This window comes from Odontesthes bonariensis, chromosome 21 (assembly GCF_027942865.1).
Source record: "Odontesthes bonariensis isolate fOdoBon6 chromosome 21, fOdoBon6.hap1, whole genome shotgun sequence".
Taxonomy (NCBI): Eukaryota; Metazoa; Chordata; class Actinopteri; order Atheriniformes; family Atherinopsidae; genus Odontesthes; species Odontesthes bonariensis.
The window spans coordinates 29,722,138-29,739,003 of NC_134526.1; the positions used below are offsets into that span (position 1 = coordinate 29,722,138).

General features: G+C 37.9%; 1 protein-coding gene across 1 annotated transcript in view; it reads left to right on the plus strand.

Annotated features, from left to right (window-relative positions):
* The window catches only part of fbxl16 (F-box and leucine-rich repeat protein 16), a 34,287-nt gene extending 19,504 nt beyond the window's left edge, over positions 1–14,783 (plus strand). The window contains exons 2-7 of the mRNA XM_075454485.1: positions 512–1,226; positions 4,837–5,079; positions 5,302–5,567; positions 8,441–8,525; positions 9,420–9,483; positions 10,745–14,783. Of these exons, the coding sequence (XP_075310600.1) occupies positions 519–1,226; positions 4,837–5,079; positions 5,302–5,567; positions 8,441–8,525; positions 9,420–9,483; positions 10,745–10,893 (1,515 nt within the window). The 5' untranslated portion in view covers positions 512–518 and the 3' untranslated portion in view covers positions 10,894–14,783. The remainder of the gene's footprint in view (positions 1–511; positions 1,227–4,836; positions 5,080–5,301; positions 5,568–8,440; positions 8,526–9,419; positions 9,484–10,744) is intronic.
* The last annotated feature ends 2,083 nt before the right edge of the window (positions 14,784–16,866 follow it).

The following is a 16,866-nucleotide window of genomic DNA, read 5'->3' on the forward strand; positions in this document are numbered from 1 at the left end:
TTCTAGCACAACAGTGCAGGTTGAATTGCATTAGAAGCACTGGAGAAATCAAAGAGCAAATCAAAGATCCTTTCCATGCTACCTGCTTTGTCTGACAAGAGTGGCCTTGTTGACGCAGGTAGATGATGGCATCTTCATCTCCAGCACTAAGATGATAAGAAAACTATAATGGGTCTTCAGAGGTGTTCACTTGCTTACTTAGGTGAGTCAATAATACCACAGCACTGGAACTTTCTCCTGACTCAGGCTAAGGTAGAAATGCTGTAGAATGCCACATAGATTCCATGTAGGCCTTCAGGACCTTTAAGCTGACACCATCTGGACCTGCAGCCTTATTCCAGTTCAGTCTCTTTAGCTGCTTCTTCACCTCACTGCTAGGAGACAGACAGGCTGGAGGGAGGAGCTTTTTTAATGTCCACATAGTTCCCAGCAGTTTATGCATTTGTGGTAAATTACACGCAGAAGTTTCCAGTGTGTAACAGTAGACTTTCTATTTGCTTTCTTCCTCTAGGTTCCCAATGTTGAACATGTCCAGCCCCAGTGAGTTAAAGACTCCCTGCGTGACTCGCAACGGTTTGGTGAAGTTGCCCCCCAGCCAGCCCAACGGCCTGGGCAGCGCAAGTATCACCAAGGGGACACCTGCTGCTAAGAACCGCCTATGCCAGTCCTCCTCAGTACCCTCCATATTGCCTCCTCCACCGTCCTCTCTGCCCTACCACCACCATCACCATTTGGATGGCTCTGGCAAGCCTCACGCCGCAGCCCCTCTTTTGGCCTCTGATCTGGAATCAGGGAAGCCTCTTGTGAGCCTAAAGACGGCGCTTCGTCAGCTTCCTCCTCTCACCCTTCCCAAACCCATACTGCTGGAGCGTCAGCTTGTCCTGGATGAAAAGCTTCTCAACCGACTACTCTGGTACTTCACCACAGCTGAAAAATGTGTGCTGGCTCAGGTATGCAAGACATGGCGCAAGGTACTGTACCAGCCCAAGTTCTGGGAGGGTGTTACACCTATCTTGCATGCCAAGGAGCTATATACACTACTGCCTAACGGCGAGAAGGAGTTTGTCAGCCTGCAGGCCTTCGCTCTGCGTGGATTCCAGTCTTTCTGCTTAGTGGGGGTGTCAGATCTTGACATTTGTGAATTCATTGACAACTACCCGCTGTCCAAGAAGGGTGTTCGCTCTGTCAGCCTCAAGAGGTCTACCATCACAGATGCTGGTTTGGAGGTAAGTTCGTATGTGTTTTGCAAAGACAGGGGTTACAGGGTGAGAATTTTCCCTGTTACAGATGGAAGATTCAGGGTTTATCATAACCTCTATTATTACCCTTTTTTTTAATGTAACTGTGCTATCTTTTGTTTAGCTATTGATAGAAACTTAAACCCATGTTTACCCATGTGCCACAGATCACTCTGTTTTCACCCATTCATCATTTCTATTTATGTTCAGCTTACCTTTTCATTCAGTGTTTTGGTTCCTGTTAGTGAAATTTAATACTTCACACCTCACAGTAAATGCATACTGGTGGTGAGACCAGTTCTCAGTAGGCTCTTAATATTACACACAGACTGGCAGTGTTTCATAAATGCTAGCAAAACATTGTTTTGTGTAAGGAAAATAAATAATAAAAACACAATTAGAGCAGCAGAGTAGTCAGTGCAATTGAACTAATTAGGAATTGGTGTGGAAATGTACTGTTAAATTTCACTTGAAGTTTCAGGTCAGGTCTTCGCTGTTGACTATGCATTGTTATTTGAAGACCAGCTTTGATGAACCATTGCTCCTGTTCAGGACATGAAAGCACAAAAAATAGATACCTTTATGAACACAGAGAAGGAAAGGCAAGTACAAGAATTACAACAATTTAGTCTTTTCTGTGTTTACACATGTACTGTGTGAACACAGGTGTAAAAGTTTGAGATTTTTCCAAATTCAATTCTGCTTTCATACTGTCATATTTCATCACTGGGAATAAAATTAATGGCAAAAGATGTTTTGTAGAAAGCGTCTCAAAATCTCTCCTTACCTGCTAGACTAGGCTACTATTTTGGGATGATGGGTCGGTTGCCATGGAGAAAGCTGGAATTGTTAGCTGCATGATCTATATATGGACTTTCCTGTTTTGAGGTGATGATTTGTGCATTGCAGTTTTGTTTCACTTTTACTTTAGTGGTCTGAATGATTAGAACTTAGTTTTAGTGTGATACATGGATACACAGAACAGAGTATTCCTATCTTGATTTATTTCAAAATGCACTTTTTATTTTCTTCTTATATTTTTCTTGCATCTATTTGCAATGTTGTACCTGAAGTAATGTTAATCGCTATAGTCAAATCTACAAATCTCAGTTTGTAGGAATATTTGCTCTGACTTTTAGATCAAATTGTGACCATCAGTATCTGAATATACACTTTCAAACATTTATATTTCATGTACATTTACTTTATACGCTCATGCATTAGTCTGCATGATGATTTACACAAAGAGATGTTTTATTAGCAGACATTTTTTTCCAATGTTTAAGATGAAGTGAGTAGTATATTGATGGGTGTAACTTGATTTTGTAGTTTTTCCATTGCATGGTGCGGTACAAGTTACGTGTCTTGTCTGTGTCACCACTGCTTCACACATAGTGATATGATACAGTAATAAACAACTGATCTCACCCACAAAGAGGATATAGTGTCAGCAATGGAAAAAAAACACATGGACGCCATGCTGTATCATAGTGTATCTTGTGACTGAAAAATGTCAGAGCTGAATCTTAGCATAGATTGTACATGTAAGGCGAGAGAGTTTTACACTGCCTTTCAGTGACAAGGACCAAAGAATGGGAGGACTCAGATGCAGAGGGTAGCGTAATTCAGACAGATTTTATTAACAAATAAACAAAGGGGCTATGAAAATTACTCCCGAACAAAAAAGGGAAACAAAACTGACTATGAAAAGTTATAACAAAAAATCGCTCCAGACGGAGGAAGAAGAAGATCTGCAAGAAAAGCTAAACTGAAAATCTCTCCTTAAAACTGGAGGCTATTTTCTATGGCTGAGGCACTATGAACAAAAAACACTCCTAAAAAGGTTGGAGGCTATAACAATGAGCTTCAATAATCGCGGTAGATTTCTTTGGCTGTGAGCTATGAAAAAAGGCCTGGCATGAACGAAAGATCGAAACACACTGGCAACAAGACAAAGGGAGAGGCAGACTATAAGACACATGAGGGTAATGGGAAACAGGGAAGACACTCCAACGGGTGACACATGAGGAAGGGCAAGTGACCTGAAACAAGAGGAGAGTTACTCTTCAAAATAAAACAGGAAATCACAAGACAAAAAACAACCCCAAAACACCAGAGAACAGAATGTGACGGAAGTGCAGAAGAATAGTAAAAACAGCGAAAAAGCACAGGAAACAGATATTTCTAGTATTTATCCAGCAATGTAAATGTTCTGTCTTTAGAACGCAAATATGAATACTCCTCAGCCACAGGAGCCTGGTATGTCTGGCACCATGCAACACAGTGATGGTTTATGAGAACTTTCAGGTTATTTATGTTGCATATTTAAGGTCAAGCCACGTTCAATTCAGTTTCAATTCAGTTTATTTATACAGGGCCAAAAATACAACAAATGTCATCTCAAGGCACTTCAATAATATTGTCCAATTCAAGCCAATTGGAGTTCAATTCATTGTAATCATAATTAATTTAAAAATGTTGGTCATGTTGTTTGACCAATTCCTAACAAGGTATTTTATTTTGTAACCCTAGTCATTTCATTTTGAAAACCAAACCAACTGGCTTTGCTGCAAATATGTAACTAAAGAAAAGTTATAAACAGAGAGGGAAAATGCCAATGACAGGATTTACCACACTGGGAAACAGTACAACTAATAAGTGCTTGTAACTTTGTCGATCAAGCCAACGACTGTGTGTGTATAAAAGTAAAGAATGCATTGCATGTGACCTACAAGAGAAAAAAGATTAAATAGATACAGAGAGCATGGAGACCTTATACACATGGGGGGAAAAAACAACATAAAATGACTTCATAAGGAATGTAGACATAGTGCACAATTGTTGCTTCTTGATAAAGTAAAAGGGTAGCATATTTTCTTGGAAACTAGGTTTGGTAAATCAGTCTAGAAACTTTGTAAGAAAGTGTGAAAAACATGCCGATAGGTGTTAAAGTAAGAGTACATATCACTCATTGAAAACTCATTTAGAGCTAATACAACAATACTTAGCAATGAGGATGAACTTAGAAAATGAATGGTGACATCATCGGAAATCTACAGTGAGCACAGGAATCGTGAACAGCGGAAGAACAAAGATCATACTGCAAATTGTAAACCTTTCATTGCTACTAAGGAGCCGAAGGCTGCAAATAAGGAAAACAGATTTTAAAAAACAAAGGCTGGATTCAGAAATACAAAGACAAACCACAGTCTTGTCTGGGCATTAAGGAAGTGCCCATGATCCAAACTGTTCCACTCTAGTGGTGAAATGTGGAGGGAAAATGCACTGTATACTATACAGTGTATAGTCATGTATGTTTTTTTCTGAAAGCACTGTTCTTATTTTTCTGTCTAATGTCAAACAGGATGCAAAAAATGTAGTTATGTTTGTGAGGCATAAACTTAATGCCTTGACCACGAAGTGGGGAATCCTTAAAGTCTGTTGGAAAAGCAGTGTGATAAGCTGGTTGTGAGAATGTGATTCCTTTAAGGAATCTAATGTTTAGATTTTTCCTTACTTGTGATTTTTGTTGACTACATAATTCCTGATCTGTTTTATCGTAATGTGAATTTCAAGTGTGATGGCTGTTATTTTGCAGGTCATGTTGGAGCAAATGCAAGGCCTGATGCACCTTGAACTGTCAGGCTGTAATGACTTCACAGAGGCTGGCCTGTGGTCCAGTCTTAATGCCCGGCTAACGTCCCTCAGTGTCAGTGACTGCATCAATGTGGCAGATGACGCCATTGCTGCTATCTCACAGCTCCTGCCCAATCTATCAGAGTTGAGCCTTCAGGCCTACCATGTCACTGACACAGCCATGGCCTATTTTACAGCCAAACAGGTAGGTTATATCCATATTAATTCATTATGAATTTCATCATCATTATGCCTTATTTTTTGTTTTTATTGTTGTTTATTGTTTTCTGTTATGAAGTCGCAATGAATTCAGTAAAGAAATATCACGCAAAATATCATCTTATTGCTGCTTCATCAAGCAGCCTACAGTTGCTTTAAATTTCCCATTTTTCACTCACATAAACTTATTACTAAAATCCATTTGCAGGGCTATACCACCCACACTTTACGGCTTCACTCCTGCTGGGAGATCACCAACCATGGTGTGGTAAACATGGTTCACAGTCTTCCCAACCTGACTGCCCTGAGCCTCTCTGGCTGCTCCAAGATCACTGACGATGGTGTGGAGCTGGTTGCTGAGAACCTGCGTAAGCTCCGCAGCCTGGACTTGTCCTGGTGCCCCCGGATCACTGATATGGCTCTGGAGTACATTGCCTGCGATCTACATAAACTGGAAGAACTGGTGCTGGACAGGTCAGTGATCTTTATGATCATCCAAATATCTTTGTAAAAGGAGCCATAATCTGTGCTCGAGTCAACAATTAAGAGTCAAAAGCCAAAGTAGTCTTGAGAGTGATTTAATTAAGTTGGAGGGTACCTTGTAGAAACAGTAATAAGTAAATAACAGAACTTTACAAATGTTTTAGAATATGAACACTGTGATGATTCAATTTGTCATAAAATAATGGATACCATATAAAGTACCAAATCTCACCTTTAAATCAAGTTGACTTGAAAAAGAAACAACCATCAGGGAGTTAGTACTTACCACACAATTCAATTCAATTCAATTTCAATTAATTTTTATTTATATAGCGCCAAATACAACAAATGTCATCTCAAGGCACTTAGATAATAAAGTCCAATTCAAGCCAATTGGAATTCAATTAATTGTAATCATAATTATTCATAAAATAATCCAATTCGTTCATATAGAGCCAATTCAAAAACAATTTCCTAGCTAAGGAAACCAACAGATTGCACTGAAACTACACAAGGATTCATATCCAACATACACACAGTAATTGGATCAGTTGTGATATTTAGTATTCTATGGCAGTCAGTTGGTGAATTTTAAAGAACAGCAGGCTCAGTAGGTTGAATAATTCTATTTGTCATGGTCATTTTATTGCATTAAAGCAAGTGAATAGGGATGGTGGCTTGAAACTGAAATATAACTTATGTAGTAACCAATAAGAGCCTTAACTGTTGTAGAGAAAGCTATTCCACAACCGTGTGACATAAATGCCTGAATACCTGCTGCTAATAATAAAGTACGAAGTAAGAAGTGTGTTTGATATTACAATATGTAGAAATACATAGGGTGAGTTTTTTTTTATTATTAGCGAGTCCTGTGTAATGTAACAGTATTAGATTTACAAGTATTAAGTTAAAATTCATCTGTGAGTATAGTGTGTTAAGTGTTTAAAGGAATGTGAAAGAGTGTACTAGTTTGTGTGAGTCAAAAAATATGAATGTGACATATACTCCAATGACAAAGAGGACAACACTTTACAACCAAAATACCTATAGAATCTTAAAACACAGTTAAAAGTGTCACAAAATAAATCCTATTTTCATGCAGTCAAATTATCATCATCATGACCTTCATCATCATCCTCATCAATTGAGTTCTCTATGGTGGCAGAACTCTGTGATGAAGGAAGCTATATTTCTGCGGAGCTCAGTTTAAAACAGCGGACTTGTCTTTTTATAACAGATGTAGGATGGAATTGCAGAGTCGTAGATTTAAAGCTACAGTCAGAATGCTTATTATAGAACTGCCATCTGAAAATTGTGATTTAAAGGGTCCATGAACTAAGATTACATTCACCTTGCAATGGAGGAACAAATATTATCAGCCCAAGCTTTCCATCCCTACAATGAAGCATGGTGGTGGCAGCATCATGTGTTTCATTAGTTGGGCTGGGGAAATTGGTAAAAATTTGAGGGAATGTTGGTAACGAATGTTACTAAATACAGGCACACTCTTAAGGAAAACCTCTTTCAGTCTTCCAGAAAATTGAGACAGGGAGGGAGATTCTCTGTTTTGCACAACAGTGATCCGAGGCATGCTACTATAGCAACACTTGGGTGGTATAATGCTGTCTTCACAGAGGGTGAGCACGCAGAATGGGATGATTTTCATTTCAGCTCCCATGTTCACAGAATAGAGCTCACATCACTGCAGCCATTAAGCATCTAGAGTTTTGGCATGGTGCTTATTTTTCATGCATGAGGTAAGCTTCAGGGAAGTGGTTCTTGGCAAAATACACAGTAAAACCATTTGGTGATCATTATATTGACTTCAAACCAGCAACAATATACCTTTCATTGTAGTTTAAGTGTGTAGACAATATATCACAAACATTAACTTACCTGTTATGATGGTGATTAATATGACATTGCTTGCTGAATGCTCCTCTGGTTGACAGCAACTACAACCAGGTGCTTTTGATCCTTTGCCTGCTGGAAAAATGTAATGTGGTTTGGCTTGTTTGTCATGTTTTCCAGAATATCTTTCATTTGTCATAAAAGCCAAAGTGCTTCCACTTACAGGCTTTTTTTTTTACAGAGGGTGTTGGTCTTTTTTCTCACTAAGCCATCTTGTGTGTGCTATTGATTGTCCAGGTGCTTCAGTTTCAGTTTTCCAAGTTTCTATTTTTGAGTGCCCTCATTATCTTATCAGGTAATAGAACATCTATTTTTGAGATTTGTCAATCAAATCAGAATCTTTCACTCTTGCATCTCGATACATCAAAGATTTGGCTGCTTCTCCTTTCCTAATACAGTGTATGTGCATTTAGAATATAGCATCATTTGTTAGAAACTCTGTTCAGAAAGTTGAAACGGAAAGGCATTTCATGGATGTGTGTGTATGTGTGTGACATTATTCACATCTTATTGGCAGATTAGCAAGTTAGCTGTGAACCAAACCCTAAAAAAAACCTGTGTTATACCCAAAGATGGTTGGCTTATCCACTAACCCTGCTTCATGGCCATCCAATTTAAACCATGCTCAGATGATATTAAGGGACCTAATCCTTGTCAAGAAATGATTTCCTACACCATTACCCCTACATCAGGATGAGAGTCTCTCATCAGAAAGCCCACTTATTCAAGCATTACTATTTTCATTATTACAATACTTTCTTTATATATATATTTATATTGATACAGAAATTTGATTTGAATGAACAACTTTGCAAATTGATGCTGTATTTTATAAACTGCAGGATGTAAGGAAAGTTTGTGAGTATTTTGTGTCAACCAGTGTCCGTAATTTCATCAAAGGGAAAGCACATGATTTGCTTTGGTGTAATGTTGCGCACTCCGTCTACTTGCAGGTGTGTGCGGATCACAGACACAGGACTGGGCTACCTGTCTACCATGTCATCACTAAGAAGCCTTTATTTGCGCTGGTGCTGTCAGGTAAAAACATACTAAATGTAATAAAAGCATATGAGGGTTTTCCAACCAGTGAAACATCTCACATTTAATTTTCTTATGACCATTTTTCTTTCTTTTCTTAGTACCCTCTCAGCCCAGCTCAGCTCAACTTATATTTATTGTCATTCTTCCACACGCATAGTTTACAGAGGAACAAAATGTGGTTTCTACAGACCAATATTGCAAAATTTCCAAACTTGGCAATATCTTTTCAGTTATGTTCAAATTGTTACTGACCAGCAATAAAGATATTGATTAAGTGCAATGTGGTGCTGCTTCTGGTTGTGGATAATAATTGAAAGGCAACATTTCCGTAAAGAACAAAGAAGGCTTCCTGAAGAGCCCACAGCTGTATTTTCGCCAAGGCTTTCCTGAATAATTTGATACATCTGTTAACTCGAGCTCATGGGTGAAAGCTCATGGATGATGCTTGTTGTAATTGGGGACCATAACTACACATTGTGACGTCGCTATGTCCCACTTTATTCTCTATGTACAGTTAATAGACAAATCACCCCATGCTCTCAAAGAAGTTTATCACAAACAGGAGTTCTCGGTCATGTAGCTATGCTTCTATTCCCAAAAACCGAACAATTGTTGGCCGTTGGCCTGTAGTTTGTTCAGTTTAACACTGTTTTGCACCAAATAGAGTAAAGCTATCCTCGTCATATCCTCAATACTATATGTTAGCTTAGTATCTTAGTTTTGTCTTCACTACTTTTCCTGCGCTCTGACTGATTATAAAAAGACACCTCAAATGTTTTCATTTAATGACAACTTTAATGAGTTAATGATTCATTTACTTCAATTTGATACACACAGTGCTCCTTTACGTCCCAATGATACAGACTCAATGAGTATGATTTCTCATTGCAGGTGCAAGATTTTGGACTGCAGCATTTGTTCGGAATGAGAAGTCTTCGTCTACTGTCGCTTGCAGGTATGATTTTTTTCCTGTGTTTTCCCCACAGAAAAGTTCCTACTGATTTTTAAATGTGACCCATCGTGACTGCTTTGCAATAACTTGAAATCACAGGTTTGAAATATACCAACACTGATCTTTAGATTGTAAAGGTGTTTGATTCCCTGTACAACATGATGAGTAGGACATGCAATTATAAACAACACCTGTGAATTCAGATTCATATTATTGTGATTCACCAGAGCTCATTCAGTGTGTTCACACATTCATCAAAGGCCTCAAATACAAAGATATCATTGCAAATAAAATGAGGCAGTATGCAACCATCTTGAATTAAGTAGGTTTTTTGTACAAATAATAATAGTGGTCATTGAACTCAAATATCCACTTGGAATTGTTTTATTCATACAGTGTTTTGTATCATTGTGGCAGCTCTGCGTACACAGTTCAACCAGCTGAATTAAGTGATTGTGCCCATGTAACTCACGCACCTTTATGCTCTGCCCTGGAGCCTTGAAGAGGCGTCTTGTTGAACTATAAGAATAAAAGGTGTTTGTCCGGAAAGATTATTTGGCTACGGTTCAATTCATCTGTGTTCTCATAACTGTGTTGCCTCTTCTTACTCTATTGTTATGTGTAAATTACCATTATCATATTTTATTTTCTTCTGTTGTCTTTATTTGTCTGAAGCTCTTCGTGACTGTATCTTGAAAAGGGTTATACAGACAAGAATAGCTATATAATTGTCATTGTTGTGTCATATGAGGCCAATTACACCCATTTTAAAGGCCTTTCATTCAAAACGCTACTCATGGAGATTTAAGCATTTTTCAGAAAAACTTTAGCTGGTGGGTCTCATGATCATTTTGTCTCACAGAAAGAAGGAACCCTTAATCAACAAGAGTATAATCTGCATCTGTAAAAAAAAAAAAAGAAGAAAAAACTTAACGTAACATAACTTTAATTCCATTCAAAGCAGCTCTCTTTATTTATCTTATATTTGACTTTATGTATGTAGTGACAAAGCGAGCTTAAAAATTGAGTTTGATATTCTTGTCTTTTGATTTTTTTTTTTTATGTAGCAAAGAGTAATCAGTCAATTTAGTAAATAGTTTGTTGGTTAGAGCATCATTTTCAGACTAATAGATCATAAGGACGATTGTTAATTGTAGCAAATACACGAATGATACAAGTCATGCTCCTTTGGCTGAGTCAGCACCTTTCTTCACCAAGCCTTCAAGCTCAATATTGTCCTCCTACTCTGCTTCTGTGCCTCCAGGGTGCCCTCTGCTGACCACCACCGGTTTGTCGGGCCTCATCCAGCTGCATGAGCTTGAGGAGTTGGAGCTGACCAACTGTCCTGGAGCCACTGCTGAGCTCTTCAAATACTACTCTCAGCACCTGCCCCACTGCATGGTCATCGAATAAGACCACCCTGCCCTCAGATCACTATATTTCAACCTTCCTCCTCCTGTTCCCTCCTCACTCTTTTCTTAAATTGTACCCAGGATACTGAACTGTTCCTACACCAATCCCCTTTACCTGACCCCATACCCTGCCCGTCTTCCTTCACACCCAACTGAACAGACTAACCCACAGGTAGACAGAGAGGCAGGAAGGCAGTTGATGGAACGTGCCACACCCATGGGATAACGGGATGGTATTGGAGCTTCATTTGAGAAGGTGCTGGAGTGAAGAGCTTGGTGTGACGTCTTGTCTGACAGCAAGTCTCAGTCTAAGTCTCAGTCTCTTTTCACAGTCAAAAGGCTTTTGCTTACAGAAGAGAGCATCTCTAAAGACTTTGATGTATTTTTTAACTGAGAGGATACTGAATGGAAAGGCATGCAGATCCAGATGCAGCAGGAACAGGAAATATGACGACTTTTGTATTTTAGCAGTTGGAACTCACACATGCTCTCATACACTGTAAACACTCACAAATATACTGTATGTGCTAAGTGAAACAAATCCTCAAGACCATGAGTACTGACACTTCTGACTGATTTCCATCACTCTGTGTAATATAACAGCTGTTTCACTCTTTTTCTCAAAAGGTATCAAAAGTTCATTTTTTTTCTCATTTAGAGGAAGACACCACATGCCAGGAGTCAGATGGATCAGACAGATCTAACAATGTTTAAGATGCGGTTCAGGAAAGGAAAGACAGGGATGGAACATCTCTCTCTCTTTTTCTCTCTTCAAATGTGTGTTAAGTACGTGTCATGGACTCACAGTTTCTCATCTTTTTTTGATACCACCAACTTTTCTCATTTCTGTGTCGTATCAGAAACGAGAAAAGTAAAGAAAAAAAGATAAAAGATGAAGAAAACATTTGAAAAACAACTGTTTACATTGGCTTTTTTTGGGAAGTTGCACGCTTGATTGACTTGTTTGATTATTGTTTCAGTTCGTGGGTTTTTTCAGTTTTTGTACACATATTTGATTTGCAGAAATGGTATAGAATGTGTAGTAGATGGTGACATGTGGAAAGGGGTTGTTGAAAGATCAAGGAGTCAATCAAATGGAAAGCAGACAGCATTCAAGTGCTACTGTCTTTTTTACATAAGCTGCTTTTCTGTCATATGATGACGAGAACAGAGTCGCATTAATTACAAACAAATCCATAAGACTGTTTTACATCTTGATATATCTGGATAGTAAATAAATAACTTCACTTAGCAGAGAGGTTCTGTTGGTTGAGGAAATTCTGTCCAAACTTGTGGGGAGTTTTGGAACATTTTAATTTCTTTCCATCCTTTTAATGATAATAGACACACATGATGTTTTGTGATTTTAGTGCATTTGAACTTGTGTGGCCCAGAAGCTGCTAATGCAATGTGTTATGCAATTTGCAAAGCCAGATTTCTTCAAAGGTAAAAATAAAGGCTGAGAGATTTCAGTATTTAATATAAGAGCAACCATTGTAAGAGCTGTGGTAATATGGAAATTCTATTTAAAAAAAAAAAAACAACCTATCAGTTTATGGGAATTTTACACATTATCTACTAACCCGCCATCAGAGCAATTTAGAAAGGGCTGTTTATGCTTGTGTTTGAAGTCATGTTGGAAATTGAGTTGAGAATTAGTTTGTGTGAGACTTACAAGCAACACATTTTTGGAACTTTTCATTTCTTTCTCTTTAATAAGAAACACACTTAGTTTATTGGTTTTGGTTGGGCTTTTGAACTCAAAAAACAATTGATGAAAACAGCAAAGTTAATAGCTAAGATCTTGGAGTGATGCAAGCTCCCAACAAGAAAGTATGGACAGACAGATTATCAAAGGCATAAACAGTTTGAGCAAAAAAGTTGAATGTGAGTACTAAAAATGGTAAAAGTGAGGTAATATACTACATTTCTTTGATCCAGAAACATCTGGAGTAAAGATAAGCTCATTCAACATGTCTTTGTTTTGCTAAAGAGTCTGCCTCGAGGTAAAAAGGACAAAATAGTGAGATTTCCCATAAACCAACAAGCTTGTAAACCAGTGGTTGTATTTCTTTTTCTTTTTTTTCCACAAAATGGGTGAGCTCAGCAGTGAGCCACTGTCCTGCTTTCTGCCTTGTGCATCTTCAGATGTGCTGACTGCCAACGGAAGGAACTGGATCAGTGTCAGCCAGTATTAGGTTGTGCCAAATGCATCCGCAGCAGCACATAAAATGTGTCCGGTTGCCTCTAGCTGATTGCTGACTACAGTGAAACGGACTGAGTGACGTATGGACAAAGCAGACCATGCATGTTTTTTCTTGGTCTGTGTTTTTGTTTCAGAATGGCTCATTTTAGATGTTGTTCAGCATCTCTTCGGTGTACAGAAGTATATTTATTTATTCTTGTATTTATTTATTTAAATTAATTTGTGTCTTATTTGCAGAATTTATTTATTGAAGAGACATTCATCCACATTTTTGTTTTAGTTTTGGAATTTGGAACTTAAATAAGCTTATTCATTGATTGCTGTTTTTTTTATCATCCATGTTTTGACATTTCAGGCCCCTCAGTAAAATAATCTGCTGAGCATACGCGTGCGACCGTTAACATCATTAACAGTGAACTCAAGTTTCTGAACCTTCATAATACACAAGAGTATATTTTCCTCTGTGCAAGTCGGTGTCAACTTTGTATTGCTGTTTGGTCCCTTGTGAATAAGGCAACACTCAGCGGTGATGTTATATTTACTGTCATTGTCCTGAATGTGGCAGCAAAATACAGAGTGTCATACACATAAAAGCATATTACATCTGAGAGCAACCTCTGTCGTGGCTAAGCAATGTTTACACTGTCTAGTAGTTGGAAAAGGGGTGAGATCTCTGAGAATTCTGTGGAAGCTTATTACTGACAAAACTATTGAACTTAAACAAATATGAATAAGATGTGAGCATGATCCAGCAAGCTGGCTTCAGCACAAGCTAGCTGCCCACCATGGTTTTGGAGAGCTCAAGAGCAGCAAAATTCATTCAAGACAACGAGGTCCTGCTTATTTTTACTATTAATCTAATTGAGTCAAATAGAATTTATTTATTTTGCCACACTTCCCTTACTAAAAAAAACTTACCTACTTGCTGTGTGCAGTTAATTCAACATCGATTGTGCCAGATGTGTCACAAAAGATCTGCTCGCTTTTAGTTTGTGAACATCCTGTTGGCTTAACATTAATTGACTATCGCTGATAAAATTCTTTAAAGAATGGTTTGTAAAAATTGAAGGCAAAAGTTGCAAACAAAGACATTTTGCGTGAGTTATTACATTGTTTTCAATGGACTGAGTAAACTAAATAAACTTTTTTTGATTTAGCAGAGTTGAATAAATGTATTTTTTTTTATTTACAGTCTAATTGAATCATTTTATTCAGTGTCAAATCAGGTTGCCAAACTTTCGTGTGCAAAACTCAAGCCATTTTGACCGCATCACTGAACTGAGTTATGAAATTAGTCAATCTTTTGCATTTCTAGTTCAGTGACCAAAACATACATTTCAAAACATATTTTGCAGCAATGGCCTTGGTGCTGCGCTCCCAAACCCAGACTCTCAATTTGATAAGACAAATGTGTTTTGCTTTCAGTATTTTTGCTTCTGATGAGCTTCCACTTGTAAGTTTACATATCATAAACCCTCATGCACAGTCATTCCTCAGCTTCAAACAACAAACCTTTCGAAGGTACATCGTCCAAGGTCATTTTCTAAGACAAATAATTTATATTACTGTCTGCAGTCTTTGGTCTACATCTGTCACCATTTTGTTACGACCCTTGTACAGCACAACTTTAAGTAAGCAGTAAAATAAATACTGACAGTTTACTGACAATGTTGAAATTGACAGAATTTGTGTGCTCTTTGTCCATCCATGTGCTCAGCTATTGATGCCTGAGCTTGACTAACACTTATCAAAGACTACTCTTGCACTGAAAGCCAGTGGGTGGCAGTAGAGATCTTCTAGCTCAGGTGTATTCAAAGTCTGAGACAGTAAGTGTTCCCTCAGACAAAGTTTGGAAAAAAGACACCACACTCAGTCCAACTTTTTACTTTTCTTAAAATCCTGGATGCCTATAGGATCATGAATATGTTCTTTAGTCTTATTATATACAGTTAGTAAGTGAGCCAGGATTACTATGCATTGCTGTTTGACACATTCAGACCACACTAAATACATAAATGATCTGTCCTCAAGTATTAGTTCCTAACTTTTGGAAAACAGTGTAGTTCTCCCATAGTGTATTTGAGCTCTTTAACCAAAGCAGAAACATTTGTTGTTGTTTTTTTTGTCACTAATGTAGTATGTCTCTCTTCCATTCATGAAGCTTTATGGGAAAAAAACCCACTGCCTAAAAAAAAAAAATCAGCTCTTTACATATGAGATAACCTTTCACTCTTACAGACAAAACAACAACATTTCTGCTGTCATATGCCACAGCCAGATTTGTTTAACATATGGTTTGAAGAATAAAAGATTAAGCTTTCGATCTCATTAGCTTGCTCAGGTGTCAACACTTGAAACTAGTCTGAGATTCACAGTGAACAGAATGATGAACTCCACTTCTACACATCAGTGTAGGATATATCATCTTGAAATCTAGTTACTGCTGAAAATACATGGAGCAAAGCATTCTAGACATGAAAGGAGGGACAAAGAGAAGGAATTGCAGCAGGTTCTCTACTACAAAGAGCAGTTGGAGGGAATCTTGATCCAAGACTGGAACAAAAACTGGTTAACACAGACAATGAAAAGCATTTCAGTGGGACTCTTTTGATGGGTAATTAGCCTCTCAATATCTGGCACTTAATGTACCAAAAGTATTAAAGAGGTTATACTATGCTTTTGAGGGTGAAGGTGGGGTTCCCTTATCCTAAGTGTATTATGTAGCTTTTTGTGCATGTAAAAAATTAGTTAGGTGACTCATTGGCACCCACAGGAGAAAAAAAACTCCTCCTGAACTGGTGAAACACCTTGTTTGTATTTCAGGCTTTTTGTTATCTCCTAAATGACATTACTATGAAACACCTTTACATTGTGCATGTTTAGTGGGAAGTTTGACAGGCCACAAACAAACATCAAGCAGCTGCATGGACTTTGCCATTTTGGACCAATTTTCTGATTAATCAGAGCAACCTTCAGTAGGGAGGCCTTAAAGAAAAAAAAGTCAAACTGAGCTTTTCATTGTGGAGAGGTACAGTATGAGTTTTTTTTTTTCTTTACATTAAAGCTTCTAAATGTATCATAGTAGATGCCAGAAATACAAATATGAACCTACAAATGTACATAAAATAGGCTCTTAGAAAAATACAAAAACAACAAGGAGGGAGCTTCCACTGTAAGATATATAGCCCTGAGGCGATGAAATGTGTGATAACCATCACAGTTACTTTATAATATGCATGTCTGTGGATAATGAAACAAAATCTTTCCCTCTTCAACATCATAGAAGCTCCATGAATACTCAAATACACCATTTGGAGATGTGAAGCAAGGACCAAGGAGGGTACTACAGGAGCTTAGAGTGAGGATAACAGATGCAGGTCTTCTGGCAATGGGCATGAAGTATAAATACTGCACCTCATCTGAAGACAAAAAAGTAGATTTGTTGTTGAAAACTATAATAAAATACATTTGTGATTACAATGTTAGTTCAAAAGTTTTGTTTTTGATAAAACTGTTGCTGTTGAAAGGAGTCTCGTGGGAGGGAGTTACACTGAAAGGTGTGAGACAGATCAATCTCTACTGGTCTCAGTCAAAGTGACAGCTTGACTGTGATTAAAGTTCACTTATCAGTCAGTTTGGCAGATGAAATTAAGACTCAGGTCAACAAATAAAGAGTTGAATGGGGCTTGGAAGACACAATAAAACATTTTTTTTTATTAAGATTCCACTTGTGTATATGCATTGGCTTTTGTCCTGACACCCAGCTGG